Genomic DNA, 22,865 nt, shown 5'->3' with positions numbered 1-22,865 from the left:
CCAGGGGAGATGCTGACCCCACATGCACAGTGTGGTATACCCAGTATCACCCTATTGCAACAGGGAGAGGGGTGGCAGCCCCATCAACAATTCCCTGATTTCCCCCCCCCCTCCTTCTCCGCAGGGCTGGAACTGGCTCCCCCCGTAAGCTCCTGTACTGCAGTAGAGAGAAGAAGAGATGCTGTAACCCACCCAGCAACACCCTTGTCCATTCCCACAGGGAGGGAATGTGCCATAGCCTTGGTCCTGATAGCTAACCCAAAACCTATACAGGGGCTACGAACATGTCTGTGCTGTGGGATGAAAAAATTGCCAGAAATTGGTATTTCAGTTTTAAATTACCGAGATCAAGAAATCAACACTGGTCTTTGAAAAAAGACATGTGTGGACACTGCCTTATCTGAACTGTGGCTGAAATCAAAGTCAAGATGATAAAACATTCCCATGAATTATGCCAGGGGTGGCCAACCTGCGAAGGAGCCAGAATTTACCAATGTACAGTGTCAAAGAGCCACAGTAGTACATCAGCAGCCCCCCAATAACTCCCCCCCCATTCCTAGTGCCTCCTGCCCACCGGCAGTCCTGCCTGTCAGTGCCTCCCCCTCCCTCCCAGTCAGCTGTTTCATAGCGTGCAGGAGGCTCTGGGGGGAGAGGGAGGAGCGAGGGCACGGCAGGCTCAGGGGGAGTGGGTGGGAAGGGGTGAAGTGGGGACAAGGCCTGTGGCAGAGCCAGGGGTTAAGCAGTGAGCACCCCCTGGCACGTTAGAAAGTTGGCACGTGTAGCTTCAGCCCCGGAGTTGGTGCCTATACAAGGAGACACATATTAACTTCTGAGGAGCCGCATGTGGCTCTGGAGCCACAGGTTGGCCACCCCTGCACTATGCATTTACTGTTTTGTCGAGTTTCTATCTTGGCTTTGCAGCACTGGAGTGGTTGGAAGCCTTGAACTTGGACCTCCTTCACAACAGCATCTGACTTTATTGCTGTGTTGTGCCACGTATCACCCCAAAGTTCTTTATACAGTAATATGCAGATGGTGGCTCAAAGGTCTTATGTAGGTAAATACAAGAGCCGTTGTGCCTGGTACCTAACTTGAAAAGATAAGGACATGATGTTGCTCAATTTGAGAAGTATCAAAGGATCATTAGTTTCTATGTGGCTAGTTCACAGACGCTGGCGTAAGGAATCTCCCTATAATTTCTTCTGAAGGACTGCACCTGCCACAGTGTTGCAAAGTACTGCAGTGCTGTTTAAGCAGTGTGTATGAGCCAGTGGTGTTAGCCTAGAGGCAAGAATGCTTAGCAACTGAGCTATATTAACACCAGTAAAAAGAAGGAGGAGTACTTGTGGCACCTTAGAGACTAACAAATTCAGTTAAAATGGAATAAATGTTTCAAAACCTGGCTTGTGTACTTTTCTATGTTAGGTATTTACATTATTCCCACCACCACCCCCGTATATCATCTAGTAACTTTTTTATGGGTGAATTGCTCATAGGGAGGAATATAAGCTACATTAGTTTCAGATATGGGGATGTAATAACAGATATCAAATCCTTACAGTTAATTAGGTGGTCTGGTATTTCTAGCCCCTGACAAAACTTATTTGCTATAGTTTGGGTGGAGAAGTGGGGTGAGAGTGGGAAGTCAAAGTCCTTAAAAACACAGACAGACACACACACAAATAAGCCAATTGTGCTCAAACTCCAGTTGCCCCACTTATGAGACACATGAAGTACGTCTATACTGTAATGCAATCTGCGGCACAGTCTCAGAGCCCAAGTCATTTGATTTTGAGCCCTCGATCCACTCTCTAAGCACACTTCTCCCGTTGCTACCCTTTACATCAGCACACTATCCGGTCCAGCCTCTTTTTGGATGCCCTAGGAAAACATTTGCATTACTTGCAATAAAATTTCTGATCTGGTTTGTAATAACTAGTGTGTCAAGCTTTGACTGCCATGTTCCCTTGTAGCCTCAACACCTGTCAAGAGACACAGCAGGCTGAGGGACCTCTTCTTGCCATCATTTCATAGGAACTTTAGGCCCCTGCTCCAAGCCATAGGATATCCACTAGAAGACTTCTGGCAAATTTGTTTGGTCCTGCCCTCCCCCCCCCCCGGCCTCCATCCCCTACAAAAACAGATCTCAAACAAGTCTTCAGCAGGATTAATGTTCCTTCACTAGCAGAAGAATCTCTTTAAGGAAGGGCAGAGGAGTCAAATGGCAAGCTGTTCCTCTGGAGCTTCTTTTTAATCGGAGCTTGATCCATCTGATCGTTCACTTCAGGCTTGCAACAAGTCATGTTGTGCATGTGGGTATTTGTGTGCATAAGTGTTTTGTGATAGCATTTGGGTTGTAAACACCAAAAGTGAAATATGTTTTTAGTTGGGATAGCACGTCTCTGAAATATATGGAGTGTCTGGATCAGGAATAGGTTTGATCTTTTGGGGTCTGCAAAGGACTGTTGTTCCCTCAGGGTATGTCTGTACTGTAATTAGACACCTGCACCTGGCCTGTGCCAGCTGACTATGGCTAAAGGGCTACTTAGACATTCAGGCTCCAGCCTGCGAGGTGGGAGAGTCCCAGAGCTCAGTATGACCAAGTCTGTCTGCACCACAATTAAACAGTCCCTTCACTCAGGCACAAGGGGCTTGGGTCATTTTTAATTGTAGTGTAGACATACAATCACCTCAGATGCTTTCTTTGTATAGAGCAAGGGTGGCCAACCTGAGCCTGAGAAGGAGCCAGAATTTACCAATGTACATTGCCAAAGAGCCACAGTAATACATCAGCAGCACCACATGAGCTCCCAGTGTCTCCCACCCACTGGCAGCCCCACTAATCAGTGCCTCCCCATCCCTCCCTGCACCTCCCGATCAGCTGCTGTGCAGGAGGTTTGGAGGGGGAATGGGAGGAGCGAGGGCACACATGCTCAGGAGAGGGGGTGGGCTGGGGGCAGGGCCTGGGGCAGGGGTTGAGCAGTGAGCACCCCCTGGCACATTGGAGAGGTGGCGCCTGTAGCTCCAGCCCCGGAGTCAGTGCCTGTACAAGGAGCTGCATATTAACTTCTGAAGAGCTGCATGTGACTCCAGAGCCACAGGTTGAGGAACCAGACAAAGGTGCACCTCTACAGCAACTTTAAAATACCACATTCTAGAAACGATTTTAATATTTTTTTAAATGACCCACGTGACTTTTATGGACACTCTTGGTCAGCTTCAGCCACTAAAAATTATTAGCCTGACCACTCGTATGTTGAATTTTTAAAAGATGATTAAAAACATTCTGAAAAAGTGTGCTGGAAATATAGTACTGATGAGCTCGCTAGAGCTGTGCTGACTGTCAGAGCACCTGGTGTAATAGAATTTAGTTCTGGAAATATGCTGCTGGATTATCAGCACTTTTATACAACTAATACAGTAGGAAGGAGGTTAAATACCTTTAAGCTCAGTGGGTATAGTTCTAGTGCTCTTGCTTTGTTACAAAGTTAAAATGTTTAACATTGACTTTTCTACTGTGACTTGAAAATGTAAAGCACCAGGTGCTGACTACTATCAACTCTCAGAACAAGAGCCAGATTTCAGATCCCGAAGATTCACCAGTTAATCTTCTCAAACATAAATTGTATGCTGTTAGGTGGTTGGTTTCACCTGGACATTGAGGGCACCTACCACAGTGGGCTACTACTAGTCCATGGGCTTTAGGTGCTACAGTGAAACAAAATAAAACTCGGGTAGTTTCTTTTGGAGGCATTGGGAGAACAGGAGAGTAATGCTCCCGTTCTTTTTCTCACTTGGGTGAGTCTTCCTCAGATGGAGATAGCTTTGTGCTGCATTGCAGTGGTTTCACTGCAGAAGTGCCAGCATGCATAGGGTGACCAGCTGTCCCAATTTTACAGGGACAGTCCGGATTTTTGGGTGGTCTTCTTATATAGGCTCCTATTACCCCCCCACCCCTATCCAGATTTTTCACATTTGCTGTCTGGTCACCCTAAGCATGCACAGCAATTACATTGCCTTGTGACTCACTAGCTCAGTTAAGGAAACAGTCATTTTCTCTCTTACACTTCGTATTTTTAATCTCCTCTTTTCCTTAATATAATTTCAAGTCTTTGAAAAATATCCCGGCAAGTTATGAAAAGGAATTGAACTGACGATCTTGTGGCACGTTCTTTCAGGTCTTTAAGCATACTGAGATAACAAAATTTTGTGTATTTTTAAAAAGCCATAACACAGGCTTTGTATTGTGAGGAAACTCTGCAATATATCTCTGGAAATCAGCATGTAAGGAGTTGGCTTGTAATTTGCTTTCACTACAGCCATTCATACAGGAGGCAGCCTAGAAAAAGGGGATACAGTAGTGGTCCTGAAGTAACTAATCTCTTGTAATAAAGCCATAAAAACCTGTCTCTTGAGGAGTCATGTGTTTCTGGGTTGTAAGTTATGGTTAGTACCAATGAAAAGATATTTTGGTATGTTTTATCCAATTCTGCTGACAACAAATGATATCATTCTTGGCATGATTTTAATTTAGTTGCCTTGGAAATGCTGATTAAAAATCAGAGACTGATTGTACAGTTCTCAAGTTAAGTAACAAGGCTTCACCAGTTTTCATCTTATCCGGTTATTATAGGTAGTCTCTCAAACCCCTAAAAATACAACTTGAGCTGTATGGCACACAGTACTTTGTGTAAAGTTTCAAACCTAGATGAGAGATGGGTACAAATGAGCTCCTGCACAAGTAGGTGTGAGGTAGATGGGGTGGAGAGGGATGGGTTAATAGGCTTTTAAGTGTGTGTTAGAGGTTTTTAATATATCAAACTCTGTTTGCAGAGGATGTGGGTGATGAAGGAGAAGAGGAAAGAGAATTCATATCCTATAGCATTAATACTGACATTCGTTATGGGCTGAAGTCAAACAGGTGAGTGCAGTCTTACTGAAATCTGATATGAATGTTTTAGGACTGGGAAAAGCTAGTCCTATAATCCTTATGCTAACACACACATAGTAATATGTAGAGTTTATATAGTGCTTTTGATGTTCAAAGTGCTCTGCAGACATCTAGCTTCACAACAGCGCGCTCTCGCGCTCTCTCTCATACGCTTGCATATTTGTCTCTTGTCAATGTCTAGCCCTAGCACACATTTGTCTCTGTGAAGCTAAAATATTTAAAAAGCAATCTTACAACAGAAAAAGGTGTGCTTTCAATTACCATGAGTATAGACTTGATTGCTTTTAATTTATTGAAAGTCTAAAATGCATGAATATAAAAACCTAATACATTCAGCTACTGGTAATAGTTTTAAAGTATTAGCACAAGTTTTGCTCTCACACTTTCAAAACTGAACCCGGTAAAGCACATTGGCATGTAACGTCTGATATACACCACCTAATCTTGTGTTATACTAGAGCTACTGTTATTTACTGTATTCTGGAATTAAATGTCTTATGGTTAACTAACTTTTTTCTTTGCTCCACAGTTTGGCGTTCATTAAGCGTACACCAGTGATCGATGCTGACAAACCAGTGTCCTCCCAACTGAGAGTGCTTACTCTTAGTGAAGATTCTCCTTATGAAACATTGCATTCTTTCATTAGCAATGCTGTTGCTCCCTTTTTTAAGTCCTATATCAGAGAGTCTGGCAAAGCAGACAGGTAATACCGTTAAATGCAAATAATAAATTTTCAGTACTAATGAAAAATGGACCGAAAAGAATGTGGGGCTGAGGTAAAACTTGAAACACCTAATTTTCCTGTTAATTTCAATTTAAAGCTGTTGGGGATGTAATTTAAGTTACATGAACACACGTGCATGTAATTTATGTATGCTGTTGGTCTAGCTTTTCATTTGATGATTTTTTCCCCCCTAGGGATGGTGATAAAATGGCTCCATCAGTTGAGAAAAAAATTGCAGAACTTGAAATGGGACTGCTGCACTTGCAGCAGAATATTGAAATTCCAGAGATCAGTTTGCCAATTCATCCAATTATTACTAATGTTGCCAAGCAATGTTATGAGCGTGGAGAAAAGCCAAAGATTACTGACTTTGGTGACAAAGTTGAGGACCCAACTTTTCTCAACCAGCTACAGTCTGGAGTTAACCGATGGATTAGAGAAATACAAAAGGTAAAATTGCAGAACCAAATGTCAGACTACGCGGTAGAAACTCCTGTGTCATTCTTTAAGGGTGTGAAAACCTCCTCTTTTGCTGTTGGCCTCTTAACTGTATTGTAAAATCTTACTCTAAACTTAGGGCCAGCTTCTCAGCCAGAGTAAATTGAGCTACACCAGTGCACAGTTGAGAACCTGGTCACATGCTTTGCCTTTAAGTAAATTGTTACTAATAAAATTCTGGGTAATTTTGTGTCTTTCTTTTCAGGTAGTAATTTTAAAAAAACCTTTAAAGGGATTGGTGCAGAAGGCTGGTACTGAGTAGAGCAGGTCTGGGAAAATGTTTACTAGCATGTATAAAAGTTCTGCCCCACAGTAGCTCCCATGCTTTGCTTTGGGGAGGGTGGCAGCTTACTTTGTATTTCCATAGTGTTACTCCCTCAGTAACTCAACTCTGCTCCATGTAAAGTTCTGAACTGTCAGGGAGTCACCGGGTGATGCTCTGGAACTACTCCATACAAAGCCAGTCACGACTCTGGGGGAGCTTCCTCTCTGTGAGCAGACTGTCTCCAGGGCAAGAAGCTTACACAGCTTCCACCTTCAACCTTCCTGGGTCTGACCTCTGAGCATTCAGCATTGCCTTCTCACACCATGTGCTTCCCACAGCAAGTCTGCTTAGGCAGGGCTCCTGGGGAAGCTAGAGGGCCCTGCACCTCAACTCCGCTGTCAGACGTGACTCTCAGCCAGCCAGTAAAACAGGAGGTCTATTAGACAACAGGAACACAGTCTAAAACAGAGCTTGTAGGTACAGAGAACAGGACTCCTAAGTCAGGTCCATCTTGGGCCCAGGGAGGCCAGAGCCCTATCTGGCCCCCATCCATTTCCCCAGCCAGCTTCAAACTGAAACTCTCCAGCCCCTCCTCTGGCCTTTGTCTCTTTCCTGGGCCAGGAGGTCCCCTGATCTCTTTGTTCTCCAACACCTTCAGTTGGAACCTTTGCAGAGGAGAGGGGCCCAGGCCATCATTGCCAGGAGCCAGGGCATCGGCCATTCTCTGTGCAGACAGCGTCACACTTGCCCTCTTAGACTCTGTGACAATCACACACCCTTATCCCACCACCTAGATACTTGAGAACTGCATAGGGGAAACTGAGGCACCCACACAGTATTCAGAGAAAACATTAAGAACATTCCCACTTTGTCATGTCTCTCCCCCCTTCAAGACCAAACTGAGCAGGATCACTTTGGCTGGTGACCTGGGGAAGTTCGAACCCACCAATGTTCCCATGGATGCTCCAGCATCTCTCCCATTCCTTGGTGGGAGTTACACAGGCCCTTCCATTCACACCCTCCTGTAGGTCAGGTGTGGTCAATGGCACTCACAGGCGGCATGTGGGAAGGCTTATGCAGCCGATGCCCTTTTGCCATTCCAGTACCCCTGGGGTTCAGACTGGGATTGGGTCTTCATCCAGTGCTCCAGTCTGGTGGGCTGTGATTTGGGCTCTCTTAGTTAAGAGCCCCCACCTTGACTTGGGCAGCTCTGGGCTTGGGCAGCTGCTCCCCACCTTGTGGCCCAGGTATGCCACCTCTCCCGTCCAGCTTTTACTGTCAGTCCTGCCTCCTTGGGGCAGCCCAGCCCTCTCAGCTTCTCCGAGGAGGGATCATTCTGCAGCTCAGTCTGGAATTTAGCTGCTGGGGAAGGGAGTGGGACCTGTTCCCTCTCACTGGGTGGGCCTGGGCTCACAGCCCCACTGAGCCCTGTTCCTGGTAGCTCCCTCCCTGCCGTGGAATCACTTCCCAGCAGCACGTCTGGATAAGGCAAACCTGGTTGGCAGCTAATCTCCCCTGCCTGTGTGTCCCCTCACTCAAATGGGGTCTCAGCCCCCACCATGCTCAGTGCTGCCCTTGCTGTCCCAATAGGGGTAAGCAGCAAGCTTGCGGCTTTGGTCATGGCATCAGAGACAACGTGAGCCCCCTCTTGGTTGTGCAGGGGCGGCGGGGAGCATCTCCCTGTCCCACTCAGCCCCAGGGGCCTGGTTGCAGGCAGGCACGTAGATATCCTGAGCCTAGCAGCTCCCCCCCTGCCAGCAAGCTCATTTGCATTTTCACTATTTCCATCTTAGCTAATTGTTTCCCTGGATTCATATTCAAATCTTCAGCCATTACAGGAGCAGGGCCTGGATCCTGTCTCAAAGAGAGACAGTCATCCCCCAACAGGACCTCACAGCCGATATCTTGGAGAACCCCAACTACCAGCCAGCCCAACCCCTCCTGTGTCTGCACAGGGATCTGGGCCCTAGGCAGGGTGAGGGGCTTCATCCCTGGGACCTTCACCCACATCACACACAACCCCTCAGCATCTGGTGGGGCTGCACCATCTGGGGCCTGACAACAGTTCTCTCTGTCCCAGGGTCTCGCCACCCCAGGAATGTCTCCCCATTGTCCATCACCGTCCACTTCCACTGGGGGTCCGAGGGAGCCCAGGAGACTCCATGCAAACATATTAGGTTGGGGTCAGGAGTGGAAGCCTGTCCCTCACCCCACCCTTCTGGCTGATGGCATCTATGGCCTTGGGACCCAGCATGGGAGCTAGATACCAGGGTTTTTCCGCAGAGCCCCCGTCATTGAAATCGCCAGCCTGCTTGAAGGCAGTGAGGTGGGCATCCACATTCTCCCCCTTAACCAGGGGCAGCAATTTAGTATCAAGGTTCCCAGTGGAACTGGCACCCTGGAGTCTAGCCCCACTCACCCCTGGGAAGTCCCCTATGCCTCTCTGCTCCACCACCGCCAGTTTGTGCTGCTGCTGCTTCTCCTGCAGCTCTTTCTCAGGCTCTTGCTGTCTCCTCATGATCCTCTTGCTCCTTTGGACTCAGCTCTAGTCCCATCTGTGTCCGACCCCCTGATGGGGAAGCTGATCATGAAGTTTTAAGATTAAGGGGGTTTCCACTAGGAGGGGAGGAGTAATGTAATTCCTCTGGTTATCAACCCTTTGAAGCCACATGCCTGTCCCCGATATAGTTCAAACCGGATTCTCGAGAGACTAGCAAAGAGACGTTTCAGAGTAGCAGAGAAGACATCTGGATGAATAGCATGAGTTCAGATTGACCCAGGATGACTTCCTGATCCTGCTAGCAGACAGGACCTCAGTCCATGAGGGCCCCAGTCATAGAATATCAGGGTTGGAAGGAACCTCAGGAGGTCATCTAGTCCAACCCCCTGCTCAAAATAGGCCCAATCCCCAGACAGATTTTTGCCCAGATCCCTAAATGGCCCCCTCAAGGATTGAACTCACAACCCTGGGTTTAGCAGGCCAATGCTCAAACCACTGAACTATCCCTCCCTCCTTAGGGAAGGACTTGCTTACTGAGTCCCCTAGAGGCTGTGTGCTAGTTCCGAGAGCAGCTGTGATGAGCTGATAACCAGATGGACTCCCCTAGGTTGTGCAGGGGTTGAAGGACTGCTGCTGACAGAGTCTGTGTTAGGGTTTAGGTTCCTGATTAGCTTTATAGTACTTTATTTTTAAGTGGTTTCTCTCCAGGGATTTTTGCCTTAAGAGTGAAGTAAGCTTGCTTAGACCTGTGCGGTACTATGTACTGATGATCACTCTGTTCTCAGCCTGTGAATAGAAAGCAAGCAGGTGTCCTTGGCAACCTCTCTCTGCTGGGAAATAAACAGTGAAGGCCGGGAACTAGGCAGCCTGGGACTACCTGAATTACAAGAAGAAGCCACTGATTCCCTTGCCTGAGTTGGCTCACTTCTCTGGGCATAATACCTATCTGCCAAGAGGGAGTGGGGTTGTTCTAGTTGTAGTGAAGATAAATTTTTAAGAGGCTACTGTACAGTGACGCTTAGTTAACTTGAAATGTGTTAAGTTTTTATTTTATTTTTTTAGTGCTAGAAATAATGTGTGCTATAATGGAGACAGACATAAGCAACGCTGGCTGCTCTGTCCTTTAAGGTATAAGTTTGCAATACATTAAGATTTCATAGGATGCATGCACCCCACTTAGTGCAACACACACAGGCATCATCTAAATAAGGATGAAATACTGGCTATTTACTTTCTCATGGCCAAATTCTCACTGTTCCTACATGAGGCAAAGGATGAGGCCACAGCTTCCTTCTTTCATTTTATTGCCAGCTAAAGATAATAATTGGAGATATACCAATCTCCTAGAACTGGAAGGGACCTTAAAAGGTCATTGAGTCCAGCCCCCTGCCTTCACTAGCAGGACCAATTTTTGCCCCAGATCCCTAAGTGGCCATCTCAAGGATTGAGCTCACAACCCTGGGTTTAGTAGGCTAGTGCTCAAGCCACTGAGCTATCCCTCCCTCCAATGATTGCTCCTGCAATCATTGGATTCTAGGACTCATTTAGTACACTCAGCAGGTTCCCCAATGAGCATGGCTTATGTTGGGGCTTTGGTCAGTGTCCTTCTGCATAACTCATGGTGACCAAATGAAGATAAGGTACCAACTACACTTGTTTTGTTTTGTAAAGCAACCACAACTCCTATGTCTAAATGAGTTCAGTCTTACCCAAGTAGATATGGGGTCACTTCCACTTGGCAGCGGCAATAACAGCTTTGCACCTTCTCCAGTGTACCTCTAGAAGGGTAAAGAAATATGTTTGCTCACCTGTGAAAACACTTTAATTTGGCTTTTCTTTTATCCTAGGAACATTTAGTAACTTACAGCTTTTGTGTATAGCTACTGCATGCAACGTCCACTATTACAGTTCTTGGTGAATTGCTTGCAGTGGGCTAGTGTAGACTAGATCTTTCCGTTTTGGCATGTTGAACTAGTAAAGTTGTGTGGAGGCAGTTTTTTAATAGAAGTGCAAAACAATTAACAGTTACACAACAAAAGCATGTCACTTTCTTCAACATTTCATTTGTGTTTAAGGTGACCAAACTGGATCGAGATCCTGCCTCAGGCACGGCTTTACAGGAAATTAGTTTCTGGCTGAACTTGGAACGTGCTCTGTACCGCATTCAGGAGAAGCGTGAAAGCCCAGAAGTCCTCCTGACGCTAGATATCTTGAAACATGGCAAACGTTTTCATGCTACTGTCAGCTTTGACACAGACACAGGTAAGAAATTGCAATGTGCTGTAGATTTATGAGCAGTTTCTGTGGAAGTTTAGCTCTTGTGATATAGTTACACTAGTTAAATGTCAACATCACAATCAAAAAGCTTCACCTTGTATGAAGTGAAAACTATTGTCTTTCAATTGGGCAGATGTAATTGACACAATGAGGTCAATTAAATTTAACTCTCTTGTATTGTGTTTAGGTCTAAAACAGGCACTGGAAACAGTAAATGACTACAATCCACTGATGAAAGACTTTCCTTTGAATGACTTGTTGTCTGCTACTGAACTGGACAAAATAAGACAGGCACTTGTGGCAATATTCACCCATCTGAGAAAAATCAGAAATACAAAGTACCCCATTCAGAGGGCACTGCGTCTAGTGGAAGCCATTTCAAGAGACCTGAGTTCTCAGCTACTTAAAGTATTGGGAACCAGAAAACTGATGCATGTTGCCTATGAAGAGTTTGAAAAGGTACGTCTAGGGCAGGGGTGGCCAGCCTGAGCCTGAGAAGGAGCCAGAATTTACCAATGTACATTGTGAAAGAGCCACAGTAATATGTCAGCAGCTCACCGTCAACTCCCCCCGCCTGCTCTGAGCGCCTCGCACCCACCAGCAGTCCTGCCAATCATTGCTTTCCCACACCTCCCGATCTGCTGTTTCGTGGCGTGCATAAGGCTCTTGAGGGGGAGCGAGGGCACTCCAGGCTCAGGGGAGGGGACGGGAAGGGGTGGAGTGGGGGCAGGGTCTGTGGTAGAGCCAGGGGTTGAGCAGTGAGCACCCCCCAGCAAATTGGAAAGTTGGCACCTGTAGCTCCATCCCCGGAGTCAGTGCCTATACAAGGAGCCGCATATTCTCTTCTGAAGGAGCCGCATGTGGCTCCGGAGCCACAGGTTGGCCCCCCCTGCTTTAGGGTGTCAAATGCAGTAATAGCTAATGTAACACACTGAATGCAGATATAAGAGCATGTCGTTTGAGAGTCAAACAAGTTTACATTCTTAAACTTTCAGGTTATGGTTGCATGTTTTGAAGTCTTCCAAACTTGGGATGATGAGTATGAGAAACTACAAGTGTTGCTGAGAGACATTGTGAAGAGAAAGAGAGAAGAGAATTTGAAGATGGTGTGGCGTATCAATCCTGCTCACAGGAAACTGCAAGCTCGTCTTGATCAAATGAGGAAGTTCAGGCGCCAGCATGAGCAGCTGAGAGCAGTTATTGTGAGAGTCCTAAGACCTCAGGTAGTGTTCCACTCCTTTCGAATAAGGGTAACTGCCTATACATCTGGTAAAGATATAGCAGTTTCCCATCTCTTTATCAAAGTCTACATGCAGACACAAGCCAGTCACATTAAATGCATGAACTCACAAAAGCAAAATTACTTGTGTTCCACTGCAAAAAGCTGACTAAAGGAACCACAGGTGCAAAACACAACCATTAGGATTTGGATAGAACTCTTAGAAGCATTCTAAATCCACCATGGAAAGGAATATACAATCACTTGCATAGCTGCAAGCTCCTCTGCTGGATCTGTAGCAAGTTAAACAGTTATTTCAAAGTTTTGCATCTGTGACATAGTGGTAAAGACCATTTTCAGCTACATTAGAAACTTACCAGTACTAGTTCAATCTGTAACTGATCACTTTTGTATTCATGCAAACAGCAATGCTTTTTCTCTGTATAATCTCTCTTCAAATGGAAAAAGAATCTGGGGATTTATTTTCAGGCCTTGAGGGCATGTTTTTAAATAGTCTTTAGTTTTCCAAAAGTAGCAGTCCTCTTAAATTATTCAGTGTTTATACCCTGACAGTAGTGAAAGATAGTTAATCATTTTCAGTTTGCATAATGAGAATGGTATTACATTCGTCCACTTTTTGCTAGTAATAAGGCTAAAGTGTACATACTTAAATCCATGAACAAAAGCACTCTAATGCTGGCTTGTTTTTCCATGTGATGGGGGAAAAAATGGATACTGCATACAATAACTTTAAGTTTGAATTGCTTGATTTTTGAATATGGCAAATAACCACAGCACAAGTTTAAAGCGGAGAATCTCTCATTATTGCTAAACATTGTGCAGCATAAGGTATACTCTCCTTGTCTCATTTGCAGACTAATACCCTACAAAAGCCATATTAGCACTGTTAGGTTCCAAAGGATTTAGTCAACTGTAAGTAAAGTGCAAAAAATTAATTGCATATGTCTTTTTAGTATGTGCGTAAAATGCGTAACTCTCAACATGTATATGACACAAAGAAACCATTAGATCAGTAAGTCTTGTAGAGTTAACTAAACTATGTGACTTTATGCAGGTCACTGCTGTTGCTCAGCAGAATCAAGGAGATGTACCTGAACCCCAGGATATGAAGGTAGCAGAAGTCCTTTTTGATTCTGCAGACGCTAATGCTATTAAAGACATAAATCTTGCTTATGAGAATGTTAAAGAAGTAGATGGCTTAGATGTTTCCAAAGAAGGTGCGGAAGCCTGGGAGGCAGCAATGAAACGGTATGATGAAAGAATTGATAGGGTTGAAACAAGAATAACTGCTCGTCTACGAGACCAGCTTGGCACAGCAAAGAATGCTAATGAAATGTTCAGGATCTTCTCCCGATTCAATGCTTTGTTTGTCAGACCTCACATTCGGGGTGCTATTCGTGAATATCAAACACAATTGATCCAGCGTGTAAAAGATGATATCGAGTCTCTTCATGACAAATTCAAGGTACAATATCCACAAAGTCAGGCTTGCAAAATGAGTCATGTTCGTGACTTGCCTCCTGTGTCTGGGTCTATAATCTGGGCCAAACAGATTGATCGACAGCTCACAGCCTACATGAAGCGTGTTGAAGATGTGCTTGGCAAAGGTTGGGAGAACCATGTTGAAGGCCAGAAGCTGAAGCAAGATGGTGACAGCTTCCGTATGAAGCTCAACACTCAAGAAATATTTGATGACTGGGCAAGGAGGGTTCAGCAGCGCAACCTTGGTGTGTGTGGCCGTATCTTCACAATTGAAAGCACTCGTGTTAGAGGCCGAACTGGAAATGTCCTCAAACTAAAAGTCAACTTTCTCCCAGAAATAATTACACTCTCCAAAGAAGTCCGCAACCTTAAGTGGTTTGGATTTCGTGTTCCACTTGCAATTGTCAACAAAGCTCACCAAGCAAACCAACTCTATCCTTTTGCTATTTCTCTGATTGAAAGTGTCCGTACGTATGAACAGACCTGTGAGAAGGTGGAAGAGCGTAACACTATTTCTCTGCTGGTAGCCAGACTAAAGAAGGAAGTGCAGGCTTTGATTGGAGAAGGTATCGCCCTGGTGTGGGAGTCATACAAACTTGATCCCTATGTACAACGCCTAGCAGAGACTGTCTTCAGCTTCCAAGAAAAGGTTTGTTCTACTGATTATGTTCTTTTTTCCAAGTGAGACTGGCACTTGAGGTTATCATCAACAAAATATTTTAGTTTTGGATTGTATAGTATTCAGGACAACAGCTGTCTTCCTATTGGAAAATAATCTAACTGTATGCAACTATTGCTTAGATTCCACAATTCTTACAGTATTGTATAAGTTGCTGAATAGAGAAACAATTGACAAGATGTATGCTCTCAGATTATTACCTGGTAATGTGGCAAATGTTTTCTTTGAGGGCTGGCAGAGAAAACATATATTACAAAAAATGCTAATTGAGTAAAGTAGCTTCTGAAATGTTTTAGTTAGTGATTATAACATGAACACACTTTGTATTGGTGCTTTATATTCTAGTATAGCATCAGTTGCCTTTTAAAACCCTGCATGCATGTTTCTCAGTATCTCCCTTTTCGATTAAGGGAATTAGCCAAATTCTGACATCTCCATTATCAGGCAAGTTCCCAGAGACTTCAGTAAGTTTCAGTGAATGAAAATAGAGTAATGACACGCCCCCTCGCAAGAATGGATGTTGCTCTGTTTGTGAGAGAGGGATGTTTTATCACTTCCATCAACATAGCCAACTGGTATCAGCAAAGTACTAAAATTAAATTTTCTCTTAGGTGGATGATCTGCTCATTATTGAAGAAAAAATAGACCTGGAAGTTCGATCCTTGGAAACCTGCATGTATGATCATAAGACTTTTTCAGAAATCTTGAACAGAGTTCAAAAAGCTGTGGATGACTTGAATCTTCATTCCTATTCCAATTTGCCCATCTGGGTCAATAAATTGGATATGGAGGTAGGTCCTTCACTCAAAGTGCACAGCCTTCAAAGGTGTTGTGTGGCAAAGTAATTTGTCACTAACAACGTGGTCTACCACTGTCAAGTGACCTAGAGTGAAAATTTCCAATCTATTTGCCAGTTCCTTGAAGATCTCTTCCAAATGCCCTTTAGGACATCTGGCAGGCTCTTAGGCAGACAGATAAAAGTGCTTAGCTACTGATGACTGGAATTAATGGAGACTTGCTAGCTCTTCAGCTGACAGCTAAAGGCTTAATGGATAGTTGAATATGGCAGGGTAGGGAACAGGTTTTCATATGTGGTTGCCCGTCAGCACCTTAATACGGACAATACTAATCATAATGCTAAGGTGAAGTTGTCTGTGTTAGGATAACATGGCAGTAAATCTGATATTTAGGTCCTTTCCTAAAACATAAATTTTAAATACTCTAAACTGTAGTCTAACATGTTGACATAAACTTCCTTTGCTTTAAAAGTGTTTGTTTAAAAACAAAAAACAAAAAAACCCCTCCTGTTCTAAGGTGTAAGGCTGAAATTCCATCCTTTGAGTCCTGCTGTATCTGAGTTTCAGGGATTTCTTGACAATGGGGGAATCTTATGGAGCGAACACATGATATAAGTGTCTTTCTGCCAGATTTCTTTGTATTTGTTTTCAATATGGTTTCTTCCTCCCTTAGATTGAACGAATACTAGGAGTCCGTCTACAGGCTGGGCTGAGAGCTTGGACCCAAGTTCTTCTTGGACAAGCTGATGATAAAGCAGAAGTTGACATGGATACAGATGCGCCTCAAGTCAGTCACAAGCCTGGTGGGGAGCCAAAGATCAAAGTAAGATATCTGACTGTTACTCTGTAGCGGTGCCTTCTCCCAGCCCCTCCACAGACGTATTGTCAGAGACCAACTGAAGTGCAGCACCCGTGTCCTTTTATTGTTTGTGTCCGTTCCCACCACCACTTTTTTACAGGTATTTACAGAGACCAACACTCTGGGAAACTGCTAACTTCCCAGCCAGCAAGGATCTAGAACCCACGCTCCTCCCTTTCCTGTATCCCCTGCTTCCTGTCTCTTAGCCAGATTTATAGGGCAGGCTGGCTACCCAGGCCTGAAGATGGATCCAGTCTGGTAATTAGGGTGTGGCCCCTCAGCCAGCCCAACTACAGTACTACCCTTCTTCCCCTGGAACAGGGCTAACAGGGGCCTGGCTTGTTTCTCCTAGCCAGTACCCTGTTACATACTCATTATGCTTTTTGTTTAAAATAAGAATACAGAACCTTGAGTAGAAATAAAAATACTCTAGTGGGACATATTGCTATATAATGCAAGTTCTTCGAGTTATGGTCCCAATTTTTATTCCCCTGGGGGTTATATGCAGATGCCACGTGTGAGGAGCTGGAGATTTTGAAAGTAATAGTGTCTGTTGGTCTGCACATATGCCCTTACTTTGCTGAAGTCAAGGGAACCTTTGGTACCGAGGCAGTCTCTCTTTCTGGCTCTAGTTCCAACTGCAGATCGTACCACGGGCACCATGGAGACTTGAGTCTGTCCCCAAGTCTCTTGAACTCTTTGCCTTGGAGGAGATGAGGTCTCCACGTCTTCAAGTGCTGTTTTCCTCTGAGGGGTATGCTCCCCTACATTAGCCTTTCCTCCTTCAGGTCATGTTCCCACCTATTCCCCTATCGCTCCTGCAGATCCACCAGTTCTGAGGGCACCGCCATTCAAACTAGGCTTTGATTTTTTGGCATTGGAGGATTTGGACAGAGTGCAGGATCTTCCCCTCCCATAACCAATATCACTTCCCTGAGGTTCCACCAACTCAGTGGCAGTACCTTCCCTTTCCCCAGCAATGGAACCATTGGTACCCTGCTCTTTGGGGCCCTACACAACAACGGATCTGCCTGATTGGCTGTACTGGGCGTTATGGCCTCGGTATCTGCCTTTGGAACCTTCCCACTCCACTCAAGAGAAGTTCCTCACCTCTTTGACCGTCATCGAGTAGGCATTCTGAACCAATGTTGGAAGATGCGCCTCTTAGTCCAACTCTGACAGTACTGCTAGAACCAGAGTAGTTCCCTTCATCTCCACATGCTGTAGTGTCTTTGTCTCCCTCCTTGCCCCCAGATGAGTAGTCAGTTCCAAGAACTGTTACGTATGGTGGCTAATACCCTCCACATTCCACTGTACAGAACAAACAGCACCAGCTGTCTGATATCTTACACACCTTGATACTTGCCAGAATGGCTCTACCAATCAGTGATGCTGTTCTTCAACTGTCCTGGACTGTCTGGCACACTCCAGCCACATGCACACCTGCCCACAAGGGGGCGGAGAAGAGGTACTGTGTACCTGCAAAGGGGTCTGATTTTTCTGTTCTCTTATCCCCCATTCAATTTCCTCATCATACAGGCAGTGACACAGCAGGCCTGGTAGTAATGCTGACGCTCCACCCCAGCAGATAATGGGGGCAAGTGACTGGACATTTTGTGTCAGAAGGTATTGTTTTCTGCCAGACTCCAATTTAACATCTCCAATTACTTGGCTCCATTTGCTAAATACAGCTTCCTTACCTATGGCAAGTTGATGGGACTTTGCAGACAAACTTCCCCAGCAGGATCAAGCCTGGTTCCAGGCTATCCTACAGAGGGGAAACTAGTTGAAGGACAACGCTCCAGGCCGTGGTAGATGTGGCAGACATTACTTCGCACACTATGACGTTGGGGATCGTTGTGTGGAGGGACTCATGGTTGCATTCGTCAGGTTTCCCAAGGGAATTCGAGAACACCATAGAGGACCTCCCTTTCGATGGGTCTCATCTCTTCAGTCAGAAGGCAGATGATTCCCTCCAAGACTCCAGAGCGGCTCTGCAATCACTGGGTATCTGCGCACCAGCAACCAAGTGCAAGTCTTACTTTGCCTAGAAGTGGACTCTCTCCTGCAAAGAGGAGGGATAGAACCTGTTCCTATGACCTATCAGGGTGCAGGGTTCTATTCCACCTATTTTCTAGTCCCCAAGAGGGGCATGTGGAGACCGATCTTAGATCGCTATCATCTCAGCCACTTCATACGCAAGCCAAAGTTTCATATGGTCACCCTAGCAGCCATCGTTCCTTTGTTAGAAAGGGGCATGTAGTTTACGGCTCTCTATATGCAGGATGCTTACTTCCACATGGATATCCGTCCTACCCACAGACATTCTACCTTTTGGACTCACCACTGCTTCACAAGTCTTCACCAAAGTTTTCTCAGGAGCGGTGGACCACCTCCACTGCCAAGGAGTCTCTATATTCCCTTGACGATTTGATTGTGCTGCTAGCAGCCAAAGGGGAGGGTCGTTCCTTGACCTCTTTGCTGCTTACACTTCACTCCTCCCTGATGGTGAGTGTAAACATCAGAAAATCAATTGGATCCCACACAGTCCCTAGAATTCATTGGAGCCTGTATCAATGCAACATCAGCACGTGCCCACCTCCCGGAGGACAGGTTCCAGGCCCTACAAGAGCTGATTTCCACTGCAATTTCCAGTCCTCCTGTTCTGGCCAGGACTTGCCTTTCTCTTTTTGGCCACATGGTGACTTGTGCATACATTACTGCTTGAGCTTGTCTCCACTTTTGTTGCCTACAGCTGTGGCTCCAAAGGACCTAATCTCCCATGAACTACATCATGGACTTTCTACTGACAGTTCCCCAAAAGCTTCTCTCCTCCCTCTACTGGTGGATGGATCCAGGTCAGGTCGGAACTGGAATACCATTCCTTCCGTCCTCCAAGCATGACTGCCATCACAGATGTGTTACTTTTCAGATGGGGTGCCCACATGGGTGAGCACATGACTCAGGAGTCTTGGACTGCTCGGGAATCCTGGATGCCCATCAACATCCTAGAACTTTTGGTGGTGCGGAGAGCGTGTCACACATTTCTCACTTTAATTCATTCCTGTCATGTTCTCATCATGTCAAACACTATCACTGTTTACTAAATCAACAAACAAGGGGGCATGAGGTCACGTATGCTTTGTGCGGAGGCAGTTAATCTTTGGGATTGGTGCATTGCTGAAATATCCCATTGTTGGCAGCATACCTTCCTCGAACTCAGAATATAATTGCAAACTCTTTCAGCAGAAAATTCATGACCGATCACGAATGGGAGCTCCACGACACCGTGGTCACCAACATTTTTAACCGCTGTGGGATTCTGACCAGGGACCTCTTCGCCTCCCACGCCAACAGCAGATGCATCCAGTATTCCTCTGGGAGAGTGGGGGGCTCAGTGACCTTTCCCAAGATGATGCCCTAGTCCTCTGCAGGTCGGTCCAGATCAATTATGCCTTTCCTCCCTAGAGCTTCTGCCACGTGTCCTACACAAGATTAGATGGGAGAGAATGACGGTCACTCTGATTGCCCTCTTCTGACCTTGCCTTCTGGTTTCCCTTCTTCTCCACATGTCAGCGTATCCCCCTGCTTCCATAGCCAGCTTTTCTGGAACTCCTCAAACAACGCTGTCCTCGAGGCAGTCCTATAGGGCCAAGTGGAAGTGTTTCACCTCATGGACCTGACAGAGGGGTCTTGCTCCTGAAGTTGTGGACATCCCTCTTCTTTTGGACTATCTTCTCTCCCTGCAGATGACAGACCTCACTCTCAACTCCATCAACAGTATCAGTACCTTTTACCCTCCTGTGGAGGGGCACTCTCTTTACTCACCCTTGACTACCAGGTTTTGGAAGGACCCCCAATGGACTGATCCTCCCCTTCAATCCATTGTTCCCCCAGTGGGACCTCAACCGTGTCCTCATGGTGTTGATGAATTTCCCTTTGAACCTCTGGTCACCTCCCCCCTGTCTCTTCTCTCCATTAAGGTCACTTTCCTGGTAGCTATTACTTCTGGGTTGGAGAACTGGGGGTCATGGTGACATGGCTTTCTTCCGGCAACTAGCAGAAGTTACTAGATCGCAGGCCCTGGTTCTCATGGGAGACTTTAATCACCCTAATATCTGCTGGGAGAGCAATACAGCGGTGCACAGACAATCCAGGAAGTTTTTGGAAAGTGTAGGGGACAATTTCCTGGTGCAAGTGCTGGAGGAACCAACTAGGGGCAGAGCTCTTCTTGACCCGCTGCTCACAAACAGAGAAGAGTTAGTAGGGAAGCAAAAGTAGATGGGAACCTGGGAGGCAGTGACCATGAGATGGTCGAGTTCAGGATCCTGACACAAGGAAGAAAGGAGAGCAGCAGAATACAGACCCTGGACTTCAGAAAAGCAGACTTTGACTCCCTCAGGGAACTGATGGGCAGGATCCCCTGGAAAAATAACATGAGGGGGAAAGTAGTCCAGGAGAGCTGGCTGTATTTTAAAGAATCTTTATTGAGGTTGCAGGAAAAAACCATCCCAATGTGTAGGAAGAATAGTAAATATGGCAGGCGACCAGCTTGGCTTAACAGTAAAATCCTTGCTGATCTTAAATGCAAAAAAGAAGCTTACAAGAAGTGGAAGATTGGACAAATGACCAGAGAGGAGTATAAAAATATTGCTCAGGCATGCAGGAGTGAAATCAGGAAGGCCAAATCACACTCGGAGTTTCAGCTAGCAAGAGATGTTGAGAGTAACAAGAAGGGTTTCTTCAGGTATGTGAGCAACAAGAAGAAAGTCAAGGAAAGTGTGGGCCCCTTACTGAATGAGGGAGGCAACCTAGTGACAGAGGATGTGGAAAAAGCTAATGTACTCAATGATTTTTTTGCCTCTGTCTTCACAAACAAGGTCAGCTCCCAGACTGCTGCACTGGGCAGCACAGTATGGGGAGAAGGAGAAAGAAGTGGTTCGGGACTATTTAGAAAAATTGGACGTGCACAAGTCCATGGGGCCGGATGCGCTGCATCTGAAGGTGCTGAAGGAGTTGGCGGATGTGATTGCAGAGCCATTGGCCATTATCTTTGAAAACTCAAGGCGAATGCGGGAGGTCCCGGATGACTGGAAAAAGGCTACTGTAGTGCCCATCTCTAAAAAAGGGAAGGAGGAGGATCCGGGGAACTACAGGCCAGTCAGCCTCACTTCAGTCCTTGGAAAAATCATGGAGCAGGTCCTCAAGGAATCAATTCTGAAGCACTTAGAGGAGAGGAAAGTGATCAGGAACAGTCAGCATGGATTCACCAAGGGCAAGTCATGCCTGACTAACCTAATTGCCTTCTATGAGGAGATAACTGGCTCTGTGGATGAGGGGAAAGCAGAGGATGTGTTATTCCTTGACTTTAGCAAAGCTTTTGATACGGTCTCCCACAGTATTCTTGCCAGCAAGTTAAAGAAGTATGGGCTGGATGACTGGACTATAAGGTGGATAGAAAGCTGGCTAGATCGTCGGGCTCAACGGGTAGTGATCAACGGCTCCATGTCTAGTTGGCAGCCGGTTTCAAGTGGAGTGCCCCAAGGGTCGATCCTGGGGCCGGTTTTGTTCGATCTCTTCATTAATGATCTGGAGGATGGCGTGGACTGCACTCTCAGCAAGTTTGCAGATGACACTAAACTTGGAGGAGTGGTAGATACGCTGGAGGATAGGGATAGGATACAGAGGGACCTAGACAAATTAGTGGTCTGGGCCAAAAGAAACCTGATGAGGTTCAACAAGGACAAGTGCAGAGTCCTGCACTTAGGACGGAAGAATCCCATTCACTGTTAGACTAGGGACCGAATGGTTAGGAAGCAGTTCTGCAGAAAAGGATCTAGGGGTTACAGTGGACGAGAAGCTGGATATGAGTCAACAGTGTGTCCTTGTTGCCAAGAAAGCTAACGACATTTTGGGCTGTATAAGTAGGGGCATTGCCAGCAGATCGAGGGATGTGATCATTCCCCTCTAGTCAACATTGGTGAGGCCTCATCTGGAGTACTGTGTCCAGTTTTGGGCCCCACACTACAAGAAAGAGTCCAGTGGAGGGCAACAAAAATGATTAGGGGCCTGGAGCACATGACTTATGAGAAGAGGCTGAGGGAACTGGGATTGTTTAGTCTGCAGAAGAGAAGAATGAGGGGGGATTTGATAGCTGCTTTCAACTACCTGAAAGAGGCTTCCAAAGAGGATGGATCTAGACTGTTCTCAGTGGTAGAAGATGACAGAACAAGGCGTAATGGTCTCAAGTTGCAGTGGGGGAAGTTTAGGTTGGAGATTAGGAAAAACTTTTTCACTCAGAGAGTGGTGAAACACTGGAATGGGTTACCTAGGGAGGTGGTGGAATCTCCTTCCTGAGAGGTTTTTAAGGTAAGGCTTGACAAAGCCCTGGCTGGGATGATTTAGTTGGGAATTGGTCCTGCTTTGAGCAGGGGGTTGGACTAGATGACCTCCTGAGGTCCCTTCCAACCCTGATATTCTATGACAGACCACCTCCCCCTTTACCATGTTCTGTAAGGACAGTGTTTCCCTGTGCTTGCACCCCAAGTTTCTGCCAAAGATTGTATCCCATTTCATCTCAACCAACCCCATAC

At 45.9% G+C, this 22,865-nt stretch overlaps 1 protein-coding gene across 1 annotated transcript in view; it reads left to right on the top strand.

The window, feature by feature from the left end:
* LOC123369411 (cytoplasmic dynein 1 heavy chain 1-like) overlaps nt 1–22,865 on the top strand; it is an 86,896-nt gene that overhangs the window by 2,669 nt on the left and 61,362 nt on the right. Inside the window, exons 2-10 of the mRNA XM_045014979.1 lie at nt 4,834–4,921; nt 5,481–5,654; nt 5,870–6,125; nt 11,014–11,200; nt 11,403–11,674; nt 12,211–12,438; nt 13,510–14,586; nt 15,228–15,407; nt 16,087–16,236. Of these exons, the coding sequence (XP_044870914.1) occupies nt 4,834–4,921; nt 5,481–5,654; nt 5,870–6,125; nt 11,014–11,200; nt 11,403–11,674; nt 12,211–12,438; nt 13,510–14,586; nt 15,228–15,407; nt 16,087–16,236 (2,612 nt within the window). The remainder of the gene's footprint in view (nt 1–4,833; nt 4,922–5,480; nt 5,655–5,869; nt 6,126–11,013; nt 11,201–11,402; nt 11,675–12,210; nt 12,439–13,509; nt 14,587–15,227; nt 15,408–16,086; nt 16,237–22,865) is intronic.

Source organism: Mauremys mutica, chromosome 4, assembly GCF_020497125.1.
Source record: "Mauremys mutica isolate MM-2020 ecotype Southern chromosome 4, ASM2049712v1, whole genome shotgun sequence".
In the NCBI taxonomy this organism is placed as follows: domain Eukaryota; kingdom Metazoa; phylum Chordata; order Testudines; family Geoemydidae; genus Mauremys; species Mauremys mutica.
Note: the sequence above shows the minus strand (reverse complement) of the source record. Positions and strands in the feature narration are given on the sequence as shown.